Here is a 16463-nt window from a genome sequence, read left to right as displayed (position 1 = left end):
AACCAACCCAAAATGCCTTCGATAAAACTCCATCCCTCCTCAGGCTCATCAAGAGCAAAAGCACCAAACTCCCAAACCCTCCCAAACCCCCTCCCATCGCTCCTCCAAACCCCAACAGGCCTGGCCATCCTCGAACTCCAAGGCACAATCAATGTCCCCACCTCAAACGAAGATGAAATGACCGACAGCCCCAATCCCAATGCCCCGAACCCAGCATCAACTTTCGAAACCCCAATTGGAAAACTCATGTTCCCGGACTACTCCGTGCACAACCCGGATGACACGAAATGGATGAAGCGCGCGTATCTCTATGTTGGCCGGTACCAGCGTATGACTGGTGAAGTGAAGAAATTGCCCCGTCCTATTGCTGTTTTGCAGAGACATCAGGGCGAGGGGGGTGGGGAGGAATTGGAGGTTGTTGAGATTGTGCGGTATAAGATTTTCTTCAAGAGCCGACCTGAGCCTGTTAATGATGTTTGAGGACTGTGTGGATTTTTGGGATTGGATTGAGATTACATCTTCAATCCGTTAGGGTACACAAAGTGCAGAAGGAAGGGATCTGGGGGTGTTCCTTATCCTGGTGTTGAAGCCACAGAGCCTGGCTGTCCTTTGCCTCAACCCTCGATTAGAGAACTCGGGCAGAGCCATAACGCCCTATTCTTTTCCTACGAGGATCAACAGCATTTACCCCCTCTTGGGCAACGATTTCAAAGGTTACTGGAGGGGTCCATGTTCACAGACGTGCATGGATGACTTCAACATTGCCTCATGCCTGCAATCAGATAGAAAAACACTCCATCCAAAGCTGCAGGGCAAAGAATGTGACACGTCTGACAGAGATGCCATCAATCTACTTTCCTCCTTCCAAGGTTTCCCTCTGAAACAAGCCGCCCACATCAAATTGCGCATAAATACTCAGACCGCAATTCCACTCCCGTTGACCTGCCTTCGAACTGGATGGACGAAAACCTACATCCTGAACAACCGCAACAATGACAATTTCCCAAAACGAAGGTATCATCACTCCCAAACTGGGTCCTGAATACATCGGCTTCGACCATATCCACTGGTATGTCGGGAATCCAAAATAAGCTGCCTCATACTGGGTCACGCGCATGGGTTTTCGAACCGTAGCATATCGGGATCCGGAGAACGGGTCTCCATATGTGGTCAGCTATGTCGTGTCCAACGGGGCTGCGACATTCATTCTCACGGGACCGATATGTAGTCCACCGCGGGATGTGGCTGACAACGTTTTGCGCTGCGCTTCGGATGACGAGCGCGTCACGTTAGCTGAGACCCATGAGTATCCCTCCACGCATGGCGATGGGGTTAAGGATGTTGCGTTTCGGGTTGCGGGTGATATCGATGCTGTTTGCAGGCGGGCTGTGGAGAAAGGCGCGGGGGCTATTGCTGAGCCGCGCATTGTTGCTGTTGATGGGCATGATTTCGACGAACGTGGCTATTTGCTTCAGATCTTCACTAAGCATGTTGGAGATCGACCGACGGTGTTTACGGAGGTCATCCAGCGAAATTCGTTTGATGGCTTTGGAGCTGGCAATTTCAAGAGCTTGTCTGAAGCGTTTGAGAGGGAGCAGGCGTTGCGTGTGAATTCGTGATCTTGCATCAAGTGCAGACTATACCAAGGATCTATATTGGATCTAAAATCGAACTGTATAGAGTATGAAGTATGGAAAATGAAGTATAAATCAAGATATCCGAAGCAATTCCGCCCTCGGATTTAATCTCACCCCCGTGCGGAATTATGCGCTCTCCAACATACACATTCCGCGCTATCTTCAAGCATTACAACAAAAATATGCCCTCAATTGAGAGCAGAAACAGTGAGAAGTCACTACAATAGAAACAGCGAATCAGTAATCCAACATACCATAACCCTCATACACATCCAACCAATCCGAGAACACATCCGAGCCGAATAGAAACATCCCCTCCGTCTCTCCACGTAATTCCCCGCCCTAGACCTCGGACTTCTACTTAAAGCCCGCCATCCCCATGTCCATATCCCGCCTCTCTACAACAATCTGGACCCTGCACCCCCGATCTCTGCACACTTCCCCATTTACAATGGCGCCCATCGAACGAATCACCCTCTTCAAGATCCCCAACGAGGCAGATCGGGACCGTGTCCTGGAGCAGTACAAGGTTCTTGCGAAGACTGCCACGAAGGTATGTACATATTACCAGTTAACACCCACTTAGCTACCTCCTCACTTCTGCTTGAGCGGGATCCGATGCCAGCCGAACGGGTATTAACGGATATTTCTGTCTAGGACGGCAAGCCATACATCCTCGCTGCGGCAGCTGGCGCGTCCTTCCCGGACCCCAGGAATAAGGGCTTCAATCTCTCTGTGAAGACTACTTTTGCTTCGATGGAGGATATGAAATATTATGATGTTGAGTGTGAGGCTCATAAGGCGCTTAAGGCTGTTGCTGGGCCTGTCAAGGAGGATGTTTTGACGAGTTTTTATGAGTCTGTCTTGTAATTGATTTGATTTGAATTGTTACATTTCTCTTCTTCTTCTTCTTCTTCTTCTTCTTCTTCTTCTTCTTCTTCTTCTTCTTCTTCTTCTTCTTCTTCTTCTTCTTCTTCTTTATTTTCTTCTTTATTTTCTACTTCTTTATTTTCTACTTCTTTATTTTCTTGGGTTGGGTAGGGATTGTACGCGTGTTGTAGCAATCGTAGCAATCGTAGAGGATAGACGTGCTACCAGGACTCTTGAAGACAAGGCAGACGATGAAGAGAAGGAAAGGGATAAAACTATCAATTGATGTACACTGCATACATCAAGTATGTCCGCCTCACCCGGCCCAGCCCTAATGTTACTTGGGTATACATGGACATACAAGACACTAAAGCATGACATGATTACACACACAGAAACACCGATGCCGTCTAGAAATGGCATGCTGGACTTGGAGAACAGGAACGTGGAAATGGAAGTGGAAGCCAAAGTGGTGATAAAACAGGGGAGTGTACGCAAATCATAACATTGGCTCAAAACGAGAAGCAACGTACAGAATGGGTAACAGGCAAAGGCAGCAAGACAATCCGGCCCATACAGTAAGACGAGGTCAAATGTCGACTAGATGGGATCGCAGACCCTCCGTCAAGTGGACATTTGCAAATATACAGATCCGGTTCTTATCCGGTGAGGGGAGGAATGAAGTGAAGGTATTAGTCGAGGGCGCGGCGTAGGTCGCTCCACTTTTGGCGCAGGGTCTCGTGGTTCTCGGAGATCTGTGGAGTTGATTAATGTTAGGTGTCAGGTTCCATGTAGTGAGGATGGGATGCTCTTTTACCTCTGCCCACTTCATCTTCGTCGTTACTAACTCCTTCTCCATCTCGCACATTGATTCCTCCATAGCGCGGTTCTCGTTTTGCACTTCGATGTTGCGCTTCATGATCCGCTCCATTTCCATCCGGAGTTTCTCCTCCACTTCGGCGGGCTGTTTGTCGACCACGTTCTTGAGCTCGCCGACTTGTAGCTTCAAGGCATCAGTGAGGTCGCGCAGCTCCTCGTTTTCTACCTTGACGTGCACCAGCTCCGAGGCTAGCTGCACATGTTCCTTATCAGATGCTTCGGCGCGTTCTTCCAGGAGTCGGACACGTGCGCCTTGTGTGCTGACTGTGTGTCGGAGATGTTCAAGCTCGACTTCACGTTCCTTTTCGGTGCGTGTCTTCTCTTCCCATTCGATAGTGTATGTGGCAAGCATCTCGGGAGTGAGGGGGGATTTCACAGGCATCTTGTACCAGGATATCGGACCGGTAGACCTCCTTGTCAGCAGCACCGGAACTGCCGAAGAAGCCTGATTCCAGGATCGATGAGGTAGATGGCTGTTTGTCAAGGTATGCGTCGAAGAGACGCTCTTTCAAAAATGTAGTGAGCACACTCATATCCTTCATCTCGAGGAGAGTCTCGGCATTTCGCTTCATGATTGCAATGCCGAACTTGAGGATTGTGCTTTCCAGCCCTTCTTCAAAGATCAAATCGTAGATGCGGAGAACCAGCTGCAGTGGGAATCGGTAGGCGAACAGCGTCAAGAACCATTGCGTGGCATAGAGCTGGGGAGGTACTCCGCGGCGCCGGAGGTGGCAGTAAAGAGCAGGCTCCAGGTCTTCCAAGAGTCGCTCGAATTGGTACAGGCTACGGTGAAGCCCGGGCATATCCTGAATGAACATATCTCGCAGAGAGTACTTATTCATCAGCTTTACGAGCATTGCAAAGGCATCAACCTCGTCCATCTGTATATCGTGTTAGTCAGCAATCCCAACGATACTCAAACCAACGGTACTCACGTTGAACAACAAGGGCATAGCAATAAAGTTCATGCCTTGCGCATATCCAACACCTTCATCATACAAAGCGTACGCCTTGCACAACCCAAAGAGACCCTCCTGACTACCCTGCGACACGAAATACTTCGCATAGCTTGTGCGAGCACCCAGATCCCGCCGAATGGCCTTTTCTAGCTTCTGCAAGGCAACGACGTCGCTCTTGGCCTTCTTGGCTCGCTCGGCCTCGCTGGCAGCCTGGTCCTTGGCCATTTTATCAGGGTCCGCTTCGTGGGATGGGCTAGGAGCAGCGCTGCTCGACCGTGACCCAGACTCAGAGCGAACTGACGAACGCGAGGACGTGGTTTCGGCGCCTGTTAATGTTCGTCCGTCCTTATCTTGTGTTGTTCCCCGTCCCACAAGCTCTCGGTACACATCCTCCAATTCGGCGGGCTGGCAATCGGCCAAAATCTGCCAAATCACTCCTCGAATCGTTTGTGGGATACCACGCTTGATGGCTGCATTCAATTCCTCGGAGCTGGCGAGTGCTTGAGCTCCGTTGTTCACGAGCTGCTGCCACATCTCCCAATCGACCGGTGTAGAAGCATCAGATACAGATCCCTTTCGAGGATGCAGTGTTGAAGGTGATGTTGCTGATAGAGGCTCTTCTGGAGCGCTTAGGATGCCGTCTTCTCCTTCCTCGCGAATGATCGGGGGACTGGCTCCAGCATGGCTGATGCTGCCAGATCGCAAGCTCGTCTCGTCGACTTCGGGCACATGGTTCTCCTCGCGCAAGCGCAACATCTTAAATTGATCCTTTAAGCTGTTCCTTCTCGGCTTCTTGGAGCCGACGCTCGACACGTCGTCGCCACCTTCAAGGTTGCTGGCGAGGGTCGATACGGATGTCGCAGTGTTTCGTCGGCTAGCGGCCGATTGAGGCGATTTGACGTCCTTTGGTCCGCTCGAGCTTCGAGAGAACCATGCAAATGGGCCGCTGGGCTTGCGAGTAGGAGGCGGTGGCGGTGCGGGAGGAGGATTCTTGTTTACTGGAGGTGCTCCCCATGGCAGCGAAGGAAGACTTCCTGACAATCCCATCAAGCCGGAGCTTGGGGCTGTGTCGTCCTTGGGAGGTACCGGCGGGGAGTTCATCTTGTCTCCTGAGCTTGGCCCCTTGTTTGACGATTCATCTTCCTTGGTGTTCATCAGGTTGACTTCGTCCAGCGACGACGCAGTTGAGAGTCGGTGGGATGTAAGTAGAGGTGACTTTTGGGGAGCCATCTCATCGCGTTCCACCTGATTGTCTACCTCTCCGACCTCGGTTTGAGCAACCCCGGATTCTTGCTCCGGCATGTCCGCATCGTTGGTCTCATCTGTCACGGTGTTTGCGTCATCGTTGGTTTCATTCCCATCAATTGCTTCGTCCTTGTTCTTCCCCTGTTTCTTGTTCTTGTTCCTCTTCTTATTATTCTTCTTGTTGTCGTTTTGGCCCTCCTCGCCACTCTGATCGACACCCTCGTTCTTCTTCTCGTCCTGCGATTCAGAAGACAACGGAGGTTTCTCCGTCGTGTCCGGAGATGTAACTGTGCCGATTGGTGGACTGTCGGTTAACGATCGCGTGGAGGTGGACTTGGGGATGTCGACATTGAGGTTCTCCTGGATTTGGGCAGTTTCGAGGGCGTTGTCGAATGACTCCTATAGAAATGGTAGATAAGCTCATGCCAAGATAAATGAGGATACTCATGAATCACTCACCCCTTCGTATTCAGTTGGACTGTGGTTGTTGGTAGACATCTCGGATATAGCTCTTTCTCGAGACGGTGACCTCACAATCAGAAGATGTAACCCATAGGACTGAAACGGAGGCTCAACTCGCTCAGAGGTGTGTAGGAGGAATGAAGTGAAGTGGAGGGAATTTGGGTTGTCAGTTTCAAGTGAATTCGAGGCCAAGTACACAAATGCTGATTGGCGCCCGAGAAATGCGGAGCTGTCGATCGGACGTTGGAATGTGCATACATTTACATTCAGTTATTTCATTCGAAATACACTATGTTATGTCTTATCTTGTAATGCTATTAAATTCCTGGGTTTAGGTGGCACGATCTAATAAAAGGGGTCAAGGGGCATGTAAAAACAACCACATCTACTGTATAGCTCCTTTGTACAGGGGTCAGATCTGGCTGATTCGCCCGAACCACTCGAAAATGGACAAGAGAGGCGAAGAGATTTCAAGTTAGGGAACAGATAAAGCATCTAATCTCGTATAGATATGGTCTAATACTTTACTGTGGTCAGATTCATGACCCCTGTAGGCCCCTTTCAAAATCAAGCCATCGTTCGCGTCGCAATGGGTCCAATTTCTTCACTTCTAAGAGCCAGCTCAGAATTTGATCTCGGTCTTCCTGTGATAAGTTGCCTTCCACTTTAGATGCAAGAAGGGTGCAGTCGATCAAGGCCTGGTAGATGTATTTGCAGTCTTCAGCCCCATCCAACATCTCCTGAAGCTCCTCAATCTCATTTCTGATATACTCCAACCGGTCGGAGGCACTCAGGTTTGGCGCCATAGTGCGTTCAGCCATCGACGGGTCAAACACACTCATGAGATTCTGGTGATAAAACCAAAGCGACTGGTCATAAGGGTCGATAAAAGCCTGGTGGATCAGTGATAGCTCTATAAATTCATTAGCATCCCATCCTGCATTCTGGTAATCGATCGACCAACCATCGTCTAGCATCTTTCTTCGATCGTCATTGCTGGCTCCTTGCTCATCCAGAAGCCCCTGGATAAGCTTGGTTCGGTAATGCCACGCGGAAAAGTTGGAAAGATTTGCGCCGATCATCTTCTTTGCATACTCGAATTCCTTCTGGGTCATGTTCTTTGCTTCTTCTGCAGTGCCAAGCTCCTTCAGTGTCTCAACCACGAAGCGCCTGTACCCCCACCCGTGGAAGTTTCGACTGTCGAAGGTCAACATTTTGCCCACAAGGGCGAGCTCTTCTTGCCAGATTTGCCGAGCTTCTGGGAGAGATAGTAAGCGACGTGCCTCATCTAGCAGCCAGAGACGGTAGTTCCAGATCCAGTAGCATTTGGGAAAGCTACGGAGGAGGGGCAGCAGGAATAGTAGATCGTTCTTGATCAACTGTGTGATTGTATCAGGAGCCTCATCTGATTTTCCTGCTTGAGAAAACTGGTGCTGCAGGACCTTCCGGCGATAGTTCCAGGCCGTATAATATTCCGGGTTGCTGGACAGTAGCTCAGAGATCTTCTGCAATGTGTCGATTGTGTATTCTTGCTCGGCCACCTTATATTGTCAGTCTTGCTTCGTTCCCGGTGTGTGATAGATAGGCACCTTTTTGGAGACTAAGTGCTCGAGATCTTGGTATTTTGCTATCTTCTCCTGCTCTTGTTGTCGTGCTTCAGGTGACTTCTCAACGGGTTTGTACCGCGGGACACCATGCTAGGATCATTAGCCCAGTGTCACAGTATATATAGGGTGGATGAGCGCACGCTGGGCATTTTCAATACTGTTCAACTTTAATATCAAGAAATGAGCAAAGTATGAAGTTGTGTGGTTAGTCCCATCTATGTCGCAGAGCGAATCATGTGCTGCCTCAGGCGGAACTCGTCACGGATTATATAATCTCACTGTTTGATCACGTGACCAGGCGGTCTCTTTCTACTTTTGTACTTCAACTGCTTCATCGCCATTTCTCTTTTATTGTGCCTTGGAAGAGGCCTTCTAATACACTCATTTCCTAGCTTAAGGTCGTTAATTATCCTACTTATCCATCTTCATCCAAACTATGGTGGATTCGCCATGTCAATCCTTCCTGGAACCCTCTCCAGGCACTCACACTAACCTGTTAATTTCACATTCTCGATCTGAGTCCTCCAGGGACAACGGGTCGATCAGGCTAACCGAATCTGCCACGCTAAATCTGCCATTCTTTGAAACACCTACTTCTCCATTGTTGTCCAAAACAATAGCCCCGGTCTTTGCCATACCTGCTCCTCGTTTCAAGGAAAATCGAGTATCGTCTCCCGAGAGAGGACGCAGCAGAGTTAGATGTGCTTCAAATTCACCAGCAGTGCGAAGTCCCTTCGGTGGCTCAATTTCGCCAGATAGATTCATCCCTAAGCGAGACTTTGCGGAGTCTAGCTCAGCAGCATTCCGCGTGGCCAAACATCCGCTTCGTCTTTCACCTCGGGAGAAACTTTTACGAAGATGCCCACCGGGTAATGACCCGTTTCTGCCACCAAATACACGCAGACTTCCAATTGTCTCCAGACCGCAGCAACCAACCCGATTGCAGCAGGTTCCTCGTCAACGACCCAATCTTGTCAACGGAATTGCATTTTCAGGGAGCAATATTCCGGATGCAACATTGAGACAAGTCAGTGCTGGCGCAGTTTGGAACGTGGGTGGAGCATCTGCAGTCCGTGGAGGTCCCCTTTCCACAGCCCCAGGCGATACATCCATCGCCACGGGCCATGGACCAGCTGCACCAAACTATGTGGCCAGATTTCTGCCGAAAAAGCCGACGCCTGACGAAGAGGAAAGGCATGAATCGAGGCTTGCGCTTGCATTGGATATAGATCCAATCACCAGATTGCTCGGTACTACCCAACCATGTTTCGAGGTGCCACTCAGTCCAGCGTCTCTGCACTACGAAAGGCTCTCTCCGTTCGTTTGGAAGGATAGTGCTTGGAAGAAAGTGGAAAGGCAACATTGTAAGCGATGCACTTGCAATTGCCATCCCCGAGCCCTCGTCACTTCGGGACATACTACCACTTAACAGGAACATTCATGTTATAACATAATAGCCCATACTTGGGAACGGAATAAGCAAAATTCACAAACTCTCCTATAGCAAATACTAATTACAGGCAAAACTAACATTGCAATTGATCACAGGGCCTACAGTCCGTGATAAAAAAGAGGTCGTTCCACCGAAGCCCTTCCGCATACTGGATGCTCCCTTTCTTCGAGATGACTTTTACTGCAGTACACTGGCATACTCATTTACATCTGGCATCCTGGCAGTAGGCCTTGGGCATCAGGTCTTTCTTTGGTCAGAAGGCCGAGGGGTAGATTATCCGCCCTTTCCAGACTTGCACCACTCAAACTATGTGACTTCTTTGTCATTTTCGTCTGATATTGGTGGGAGAAGCATCCTTGCGGTGGCTCGTCGGTCTGGTCAACTCTCTTTGTGGAGTACATATGAGGCGGATATTCGATTCGAGATCAGCCACCCCAACAGTATTTCATGCGTGGCATTCAAGCAAAAGACATCTCGGAGACATTCAGAGCGATTCATCCATCGAGAAGTCGAGACTGAAGAGCTAGCCGCTGGTGATGACTTCGGCAACGTTTGGTACTACTCGGTTGAGTGGCCTGACGCCGAAAACCGAGAAGAGTGGAAATGGAATGGATCCATGACTCTACTTGCTAAAATTTGTGCCCATACCCAGCAGATCTGTGGACTGGCCTGGTCACCCGATGACAGATACCTCGCCACGGGCGGTAATGACAATAGCTGTCTTTTGTTTGAAATGGGCGAGATCGTTCCAGTACAGCCTTTCGATGCAGGCTCACCCGTGACGCCGCTTGATTCTCCAAGTCAGTTCAGCCTTGGCGCCTTCCCCTATCTCGCCCTGGGTACAGCTACAAGACGGCTATTCCACAGACGGCCTGCTATAAATCACTTTCTCCCATCATGGGTCAAACCTCTTATTAAACCTCCAGTCAGAACTCCACTGTTGAGCAATGCGGGGACACTGATTTCTGGAAGTGGACGCACAGTTCTGGTCCCTTTCAATCGTCAAAAGCATCGCCTGCTACATTCGGCGGCTGTCAAGGCAATTGCTTTTGCGCCATGGCAGCCATCTCTTCTCGCAACCGGGGGAGGCACGAATGATCGCGCCATCCACTTCTATCACACACGGAGCGGAGCCTGTCTAGCAACTATCAGCGTATTTGCACAAGTCACCAGTCTGATCTGGAGCCAAACTCGGCGCGAGATTGCTGCTACTTTTGGCTACTCGCAGCCCGATCATCCTTTCCGAATTGCCGTCTTTGCCTGGCCCAGCTGCGCACAGGTCGCTGTCATTCCCTGGGGTCCCTATGGGGCCAGCTGGGATGGATCTGATCCACCTACTAGTAGCGATTGCGGACGAGCCTTGTGGGCAGTGCGATACCCAGGAAGACTCCATCATCCACCGGATTTTGCCTTTGGTAGACAAGTTAGTCCATCCTCCTCACAGTCACCTTCTTTGAGTCGGTCACGATCTCCGACTCGACCTCCTCGATCTCGCGGGCACAGGACCGAGCCCCGGATAGTGAGTCCAAAGGAGAAAGAAGGTGGAATGTGGTGTACAAGAACCATGGAAGAGGGGTGTATCATTGTGGCGTCTAGTGATCAGACTGTCAAGTTTCACGAGGTCTGGACTGGAAGCAGGATAAGCACTAGCTCCGTTTGTGGGCTTTTTGGGGGCAGTGATATTCTTGAGGGCGCGGAGGGCATTGAGAAGTCTGGTGAGGAAGTCATTCGCTAGTACTTTTTCTCCTTTCGTTGGGAGACAACACTATCATTGGCAGCCTATATTTTTACAAGCTTTGCCGTAGAGACTGGGTGCTATGAGGATTATCTCTTTATATTCCGGTGAATGAACCTACTTTCTTTCACTACGTGTGTGTTTCGACAGCTCTGTAACCAGTGGGAAATAATTTCCGTTCACTAGATGTCGTGCAGTACGTAATTGTTGCATGATATACTGGTGCATCTCATGCAGGAGGGAACACTGTTCTTCATGTTACTGTAGCGATATACAAGTACAAGAAGGTCTGGATGGAGAGTATATATTCCCGCCTAAGTGTATTGGAATGTAAGGGTTTCGATCCTCACACGATATAAAAAACACAGAGCAATGTCTATATCTAACACCAGATTATATATACACAATTTCAAGTATAGCTAGTGCACCCAAAACATAAAAACACAGAATCCCGCGAAGTAAACAACACACCAACCTAGCTCAGGCATATTCTACCGTAACAAACCAACAAATCCACATTCCACCAATTCTGCACGAATCCAATATCTCAACAACATACATTAGCGTCTTCACCAAGCACCAGCCAAAGATCCCAAAACCGCAGATCGCACTCCACACCATCGACCAAGCTCCAACAACCCGAATCTAGCTATTCCACTCCCCCCAATTTCAGCTCCAATTCCAATCCTACCCTTGATTCTCCCATCAGACCTCCAAAATGCACCTCTCCCCCCTCTCCCTAACCCTTCTCTTAACTCTCCCAGCCCTATCAACCGCCAGCCAAGCCGATCCAACCCTCGGCTCCACACTGAACGTAACAGTACTCGGCGCGCGCCACAACCGCTCCACGCTAGAATGCTGGGCTCTTCAGCCTGGTTTTGAGACTTCGGCGCAGGCCGGCACGTCGGGCTCTTCGGTTTTGGATATGGGGGTTGCGACTGGAAATGCTTCCTTCACGGCTATTGCGGCAGGATTTGATGGGGGTCGGCATAATGCGCCTGCTTTGCAGTGAGCCTTTCTTTTCTTTCTCTTCATGGTTGATTTGGTGGTTGCATTGGTGGATGTATTGTTTGGCTGAGCCTGTTCTGTGCTGATCATGTTTATAGATGGGTTGTCTTCCTTTCTGGCTTGGCGCATATCACTCTGCCCAACTCGACCGCCGAGGCTTGGATTGAGGGTGGGAAGAATGGTGCACTTCTAGCGCTTGATACTGCTGATGTCAGTGCCTTGGGTCACTATACTGTTTACCCTTCTAAAGAGCGGACTGTTGCTTTGCAGATTCCTCTTGGGGAAGATGGAATTCCTAATCATCACGTGCTGCATGGAGGAGCGTGTCAGGGAGATGAGTTGCTGGACTAAGCAATCATACCTCGATATCGAGCTAGATCGAGAATGTTGAAGAGATTGAAGACGATCAATTGAATAGAAATGGTTGATAGAGACGCAGAGGCGCTCGGTAGACGCATAGATATCAAAGCAGTGGATAATAGATAAAACAAGAAAAGGAAATGCAGACCAAGTTGGTCGGATGCATCGATAAAAAATGAATATGTTCTTTTGAAGACCGTTACCCTTCCATCTCTAAATTCGTACAGTGAAGACACGCTTATTTCTTGCCACCCTTGCTCTTCTTGCTGGATGTCTTGCTCTTCTTTGGTGGCGGGGCTGCCTGTGCGCCGTCGTCAGACTCGTCGTCCTCGGTATCGGCGATGAAGTCAACCATTGAGCCATCGCTGTCAACCTCGTCATCGTCATCATCCTCGTTCTCCTCGAGCGACTCCTCGGCATCAGAGGAGCCGACGGACTCTGCGGCCTCAATGTCCAGAACGGGCTCTTCGTCGTCGTCCTCGTCGTCACTGCCATCCTCCTCATCCTCGGAGTCGTCCATGCCGTTCATCATGGACTCGTCCTCATCGTATACCTGGTCGCGTATTGACTTTGTGCGGGGGGTCTTGGCTTCAGTCTCGCTGTCCTCGAGGTCGTCCTGGCCCTCGACGTAGATGACGTTCTCCTCGTCCTCGCTGTCCATACCCTCGTCTCCGCCACGGATCGCTTGACGCAGGCCCAATTGAGCATCGAGCATGTCAAGCTTACCCTTGAGCAGGAGCAGGGAAGGCAGGCTCGAGGAGCGCTGGTCCATAACCTTATAAAGAGTGGCCATGCGTTTCAGCAGTTCGGGGTGACCGGCCAAGGCACCGCCGTGGGCGACACAGGTCCACTGCACCCACACGAGAAGGTGGCCGTAGCGACCGGGCCGAGAGGCGAGGCGTTCAGCGAGCTTCTGGAGCAGGTTGGCAGCGAGAGAAGAATCGAGACGCTGGATGGTAGTGCGGATGATGGTGGTGTCACTGGTGTGGAAGCAAGACTCGAGCATACCAGCATCGTTGGTCTTGAGGGATTGAGTGAGGACGGTTGAGAGCGAAACACCAGTGGGAATCTGTTGCACGGCAGCCTTGGGCTTGCCAGGAACCAATGCGCCCATCAGAACATCGTCCTCAAGCTCGGCCTCAACATCAACTTCTTGGCCGGAATTGGCACGGAGAAGCTCTCCAAATGATGGCTCGGCGCCTTCCTCCTCCTCCCCTTCCTCGGATTCGGATGCGTTTTGCATCTCAACATCCTCAGCTGCCACGGCCTGCTTGGCGGGCTTAGTCTTCTTTTCGGTAGAAGCCTTGGACTTCTTATTGTCCTCGTCGTCAGAGTCCTCCTCGCTGTCAGACTCGGAATCGGCGTCTTGCCGGGTATCCTCCATCTCCACATCGTTATCGACCAGGTTGCCTTGTTCCACGACCATGCGGCTCTCATCAACACGGCTCTCGCCAGAGTCCTTGGCACCATTTGTGGTGACCGAGGAAAGTGCTGAGCTGGACTTGGTCTTCACGACAGACTTGGTTCCAGTAAAGGCGAGCTCTTCAGAGGTCTCATCGATGAGCTTGACGCGCTCAAAAACGGGGACCACACCACCCTCAGAGTATGCAACAACAAGGTTGGGGCCCTGGAAAATGGTAGAAACAACTGGTACACAGGCGCTCGAAGATGCGTTATGTGTGATCTTGAGAGCTGCGTTCGCCTTTTGGGTCATCTGCTTGCGGCTAGCCTTGGCGCTGGCGGCGGGCGCATTCTGAGGCTGGACAAAAGGCTTCGAGAAAAGTTCAATAGTGCCATCCTCGGTGATGGCAGCAAGAATTTGCTTCTCCGGGGTGGCATTGCCATCAGTGTGCAGGGAAATGGACGAAACTTCCTGTTCAGCGACAAGATTCCGAACAAGCTTCTGAGTAGCGGCATCAAAGACGTTGATGAAGCGGTCACCATCGGAGGCGAGGAAAGAACCCTCGCCGGCAGAAACTGTAGAGGAGGAGACGACAGTGTGGATGGTGTTGCGCATAGCAGGGAACTGGACTGGAGACTCGTCGGCGTTTTCGGCATCTATTAAGTACGGGGCTTGGGATGCGCAGATAAGAGGGAGGCTCGAGGGAACAGGGCGGGAGAGAGCAGAGAAGACGGAGGATGCAGGGAGGTGAATGGTCCTAGCATATGATTAGTTCAGAATCCCAATTATTTCACGGAGATACAATCTTACTTGATGCTTTGTCCGGTGCGCAGGTCCCACTGGACTAGCTTGTTATCACCGCCGATACTCCATGCCTCTTGGCCAGGGCGGTCGGCTGTGAACTTGAAATCTTTGATTCCCTTGTCATGTGCACCGGTCAGAGTTCCGACAATCTTGTCCTCGGCGGGCGAGTACATGCGGATGTCCGATGTGCTTGTACCGAATGCGACCACGATATCACCCTGGTCCAGGCCATCGATAGCTCCGTTGACATCGGAGCCACGCTTCCGCTTCTTCTTGGACAGGTCACGGCCCTTTCCAGAGCCACCGTAGTATCCCCAATCCAGAGAAGTGATTGTTTCCTTCGGCCCTAAAGCATGCTCACACTGGAGACGTCCTGTGTTTGTGTCGTGAATTCGGATATGCTGCGCATCGAGACCTTGAATGACGGACGCAAACAGGGCCAATTGGTACTCCGACGGCGAGAAAGCAGCTCGTAAGATAGACGACTTGGTTCCAGCTTGCATCAGACCGCCTGCTGGCGATGCGGCGGCCGAGGCGACCTTGCTCGACGGGCGAGACGACTTCTTTCCCATCTTGGCGATAGTCTTTTGACCTCGGGGCTGAGGCTTGGTTGAATTAATTCAATGAACCCAGTCAAAAGAAAGACAGCAGATTCCTAAAATGACCGTATTTTTCTCCCCTAAAGAAAACAGTTGGGGTTGAGGTTGGTTGCGCAGTTGATGCCGACAAGGAAAAAAAAATGTTCGGGTGGAGACTGGAGACGCTAGTCCCGAAATGGTATAGGCGGCATCGAGGTATACTTAGTCAGAACTCGAGGCTCAACTTTGTATGGTAACTTGTATGTGTAGAGTTAGTCGTTTACTTAGTATAATAGTAGGATGAGATGATTTTGATGATGAGATGCACTTTGAAAAGAGCGTGTCTGTTCAGGATCGATAATGCTGTGGTATTCGGTAATATGTAGCCAAAATGCTCGAAGGAACAAGAGCAAACGGTCGTGGGGTCAGCTAGTCGGGAGACAAGTTTAGCGTTTGATGCGTTGACAGTTACCAGTGAGGAGGTTGTATCTTTCGTCTGCCGAATCTATTTTTGTTTTGGGTATATCCCTATGAAATGCATTTGACATTATAGCTAACAGACCCTTACATGAGTTAGAGTAACCTTGAACTAGTGTTCCACCTTGAAGTATAATATGTTGTGCCTGTATCAGTGTGGCTTATCCCTCTATAAATATGTACAGAGATACAATATCAGTGATCTCCATATCCGTGGATCGACTAGTATATCTCCACCAGACGGACGAACTCCTTTCCCGCAACCATATGGCTTTCCACAATGAAGCGATCTACTGTACGCATTAACTGATAACCTGCTTATCGTGGAATATCTTGGTGCCTATTATCAACCTTACTTGCTTGGAGGTCACTTGATTTCGAACCAACTATTGCTCTTAGGTTGCACAACAGAATTTCGTACACCCAACGGAGGCCCAGAATGTGTATGGAAGAATCAAAAAGGTTGAGTAGAGCGACGGGACACTATGTACAGGTAAGGAAGCTTGGTTCGAATCAAAACGAAGCCAGACAGATGGGTCGACTGGGTGCACTTCAAACAAGCCCGAGCCATTTAAAAGTATCAGGCACTAAGAAACCATACTTGTAGTAGGGTGAAACATCATTGGGCGAATATTAGACGCCAAATGTAGCAGGGTCGGACGCGCGAATCATGTGATAGACGTGCCTCTGCCTAATCTGTAAGGGTCCAGGTGCAGCATATCTTATTGGCAGTCGAAAGGCAAAGAGCCGATTGGGAACCCCTGAAGTATAGAACATAAACTGTGTAGTAATCACTACTCAGTAGTCGGCCAGCTAAATATACGTGTACTTATGGTCACGTGCAGTGGTGACGTCGGGCTCGATCGATCACCCGGAATCGGCCAGAACCCTAGGGTTATGAGTCATCCGTGACCCATGGACTTGGGACATCAAAACCCTGAACGAAGAAGGAAAAAAAAGTGAAAAGAAAAGAATATCCCAATGACA

At 50.2% G+C, this 16463-nt stretch overlaps 8 protein-coding genes across 8 annotated transcripts; 5 read left to right on the top strand and 3 right to left on the bottom strand.

The window, feature by feature from the left end:
• Positions 1 to 12: 12 nt before the first annotated feature.
• On the top strand, positions 13 to 480 carry N7508_007702 (Ctf8 family protein; the record flags this gene model as incomplete). Its single annotated transcript, XM_058465766.1, has 1 exon — positions 13 to 480. One exon carries the CDS (start codon positions 13 to 15, stop codon positions 478 to 480), a length of 468 nt encoding a protein of 155 aa, XP_058317094.1.
• A 512-nt stretch (positions 481 to 992) lies between these two features.
• Positions 993 to 1619, top strand: N7508_007701 (uncharacterized protein; the record flags this gene model as incomplete). Its single annotated transcript, XM_058465765.1, has 2 exons — positions 993 to 1069; positions 1175 to 1619. The coding sequence occupies 2 exons, from the start codon at positions 993 to 995 to the stop codon at positions 1617 to 1619; spliced, it is 522 nt and encodes a 173-aa protein (XP_058317093.1).
• Positions 1620 to 2088: 469 nt separating this feature from the next.
• On the top strand, positions 2089 to 2507 carry N7508_007700 (Dabb family protein; the record flags this gene model as incomplete). Its single annotated transcript, XM_058465764.1, has 2 exons — positions 2089 to 2190; positions 2295 to 2507. 2 exons carry the CDS (start codon positions 2089 to 2091, stop codon positions 2505 to 2507), a joined length of 315 nt encoding a protein of 104 aa, XP_058317092.1.
• A 692-nt stretch (positions 2508 to 3199) lies between these two features.
• On the bottom strand, positions 3200 to 6088 carry N7508_007699 (putative GTPase activating protein (Gyp5); the record flags this gene model as incomplete). Its single annotated transcript, XM_058465763.1, has 5 exons — positions 3200 to 3262; positions 3325 to 3738; positions 3776 to 4267; positions 4322 to 5989; positions 6050 to 6088. The coding sequence occupies 5 exons, from the start codon at positions 6086 to 6088 to the stop codon at positions 3200 to 3202; spliced, it is 2676 nt and encodes an 891-aa protein (XP_058317091.1).
• A 503-nt stretch (positions 6089 to 6591) lies between these two features.
• N7508_007698 (Rab geranylgeranyltransferase BET4) lies at positions 6592 to 7808 on the bottom strand (the record flags this gene model as incomplete). Its single annotated transcript, XM_058465762.1, has 4 exons — positions 6592 to 6965; positions 7017 to 7593; positions 7642 to 7749; positions 7800 to 7808. The coding sequence occupies 4 exons, from the start codon at positions 7806 to 7808 to the stop codon at positions 6592 to 6594; spliced, it is 1068 nt and encodes a 355-aa protein (XP_058317090.1).
• Positions 7809 to 8095: 287 nt separating this feature from the next.
• N7508_007697 (WD40 repeat domain-containing protein) lies at positions 8096 to 10847 on the top strand (the record flags this gene model as incomplete). Its single annotated transcript, XM_058465761.1, has 2 exons — positions 8096 to 9023; positions 9208 to 10847. The coding sequence occupies 2 exons, from the start codon at positions 8096 to 8098 to the stop codon at positions 10845 to 10847; spliced, it is 2568 nt and encodes an 855-aa protein (XP_058317089.1).
• A 718-nt stretch (positions 10848 to 11565) lies between these two features.
• On the top strand, positions 11566 to 12206 carry N7508_007696 (uncharacterized protein; the record flags this gene model as incomplete). The annotated part of the gene is made up of 2 exons (XM_058465760.1): positions 11566 to 11855; positions 11954 to 12206. The coding sequence occupies 2 exons, from the start codon at positions 11566 to 11568 to the stop codon at positions 12204 to 12206; spliced, it is 543 nt and encodes a 180-aa protein (XP_058317088.1).
• Positions 12207 to 12453: 247 nt separating this feature from the next.
• Positions 12454 to 14993, bottom strand: N7508_007695 (WD40 repeat domain-containing protein; the record flags this gene model as incomplete). Its single annotated transcript, XM_058465759.1, has 2 exons — positions 12454 to 14374; positions 14428 to 14993. The coding sequence occupies 2 exons, from the start codon at positions 14991 to 14993 to the stop codon at positions 12454 to 12456; spliced, it is 2487 nt and encodes an 828-aa protein (XP_058317087.1).
• Positions 14994 to 16463: the final 1470 nt, after the last annotated feature.

This window comes from Penicillium antarcticum (assembly GCF_028974205.1).
Source record: "Penicillium antarcticum strain IBT 31339 chromosome Unknown utg000008l_segment0_segment0, whole genome shotgun sequence".
Classification (NCBI taxonomy): Eukaryota; Fungi; Ascomycota; class Eurotiomycetes; order Eurotiales; family Aspergillaceae; genus Penicillium; species Penicillium antarcticum.
The sequence above is the reverse complement of the archived record's forward strand: the minus strand, read 5'-3'. Positions and strand labels throughout refer to the sequence as shown.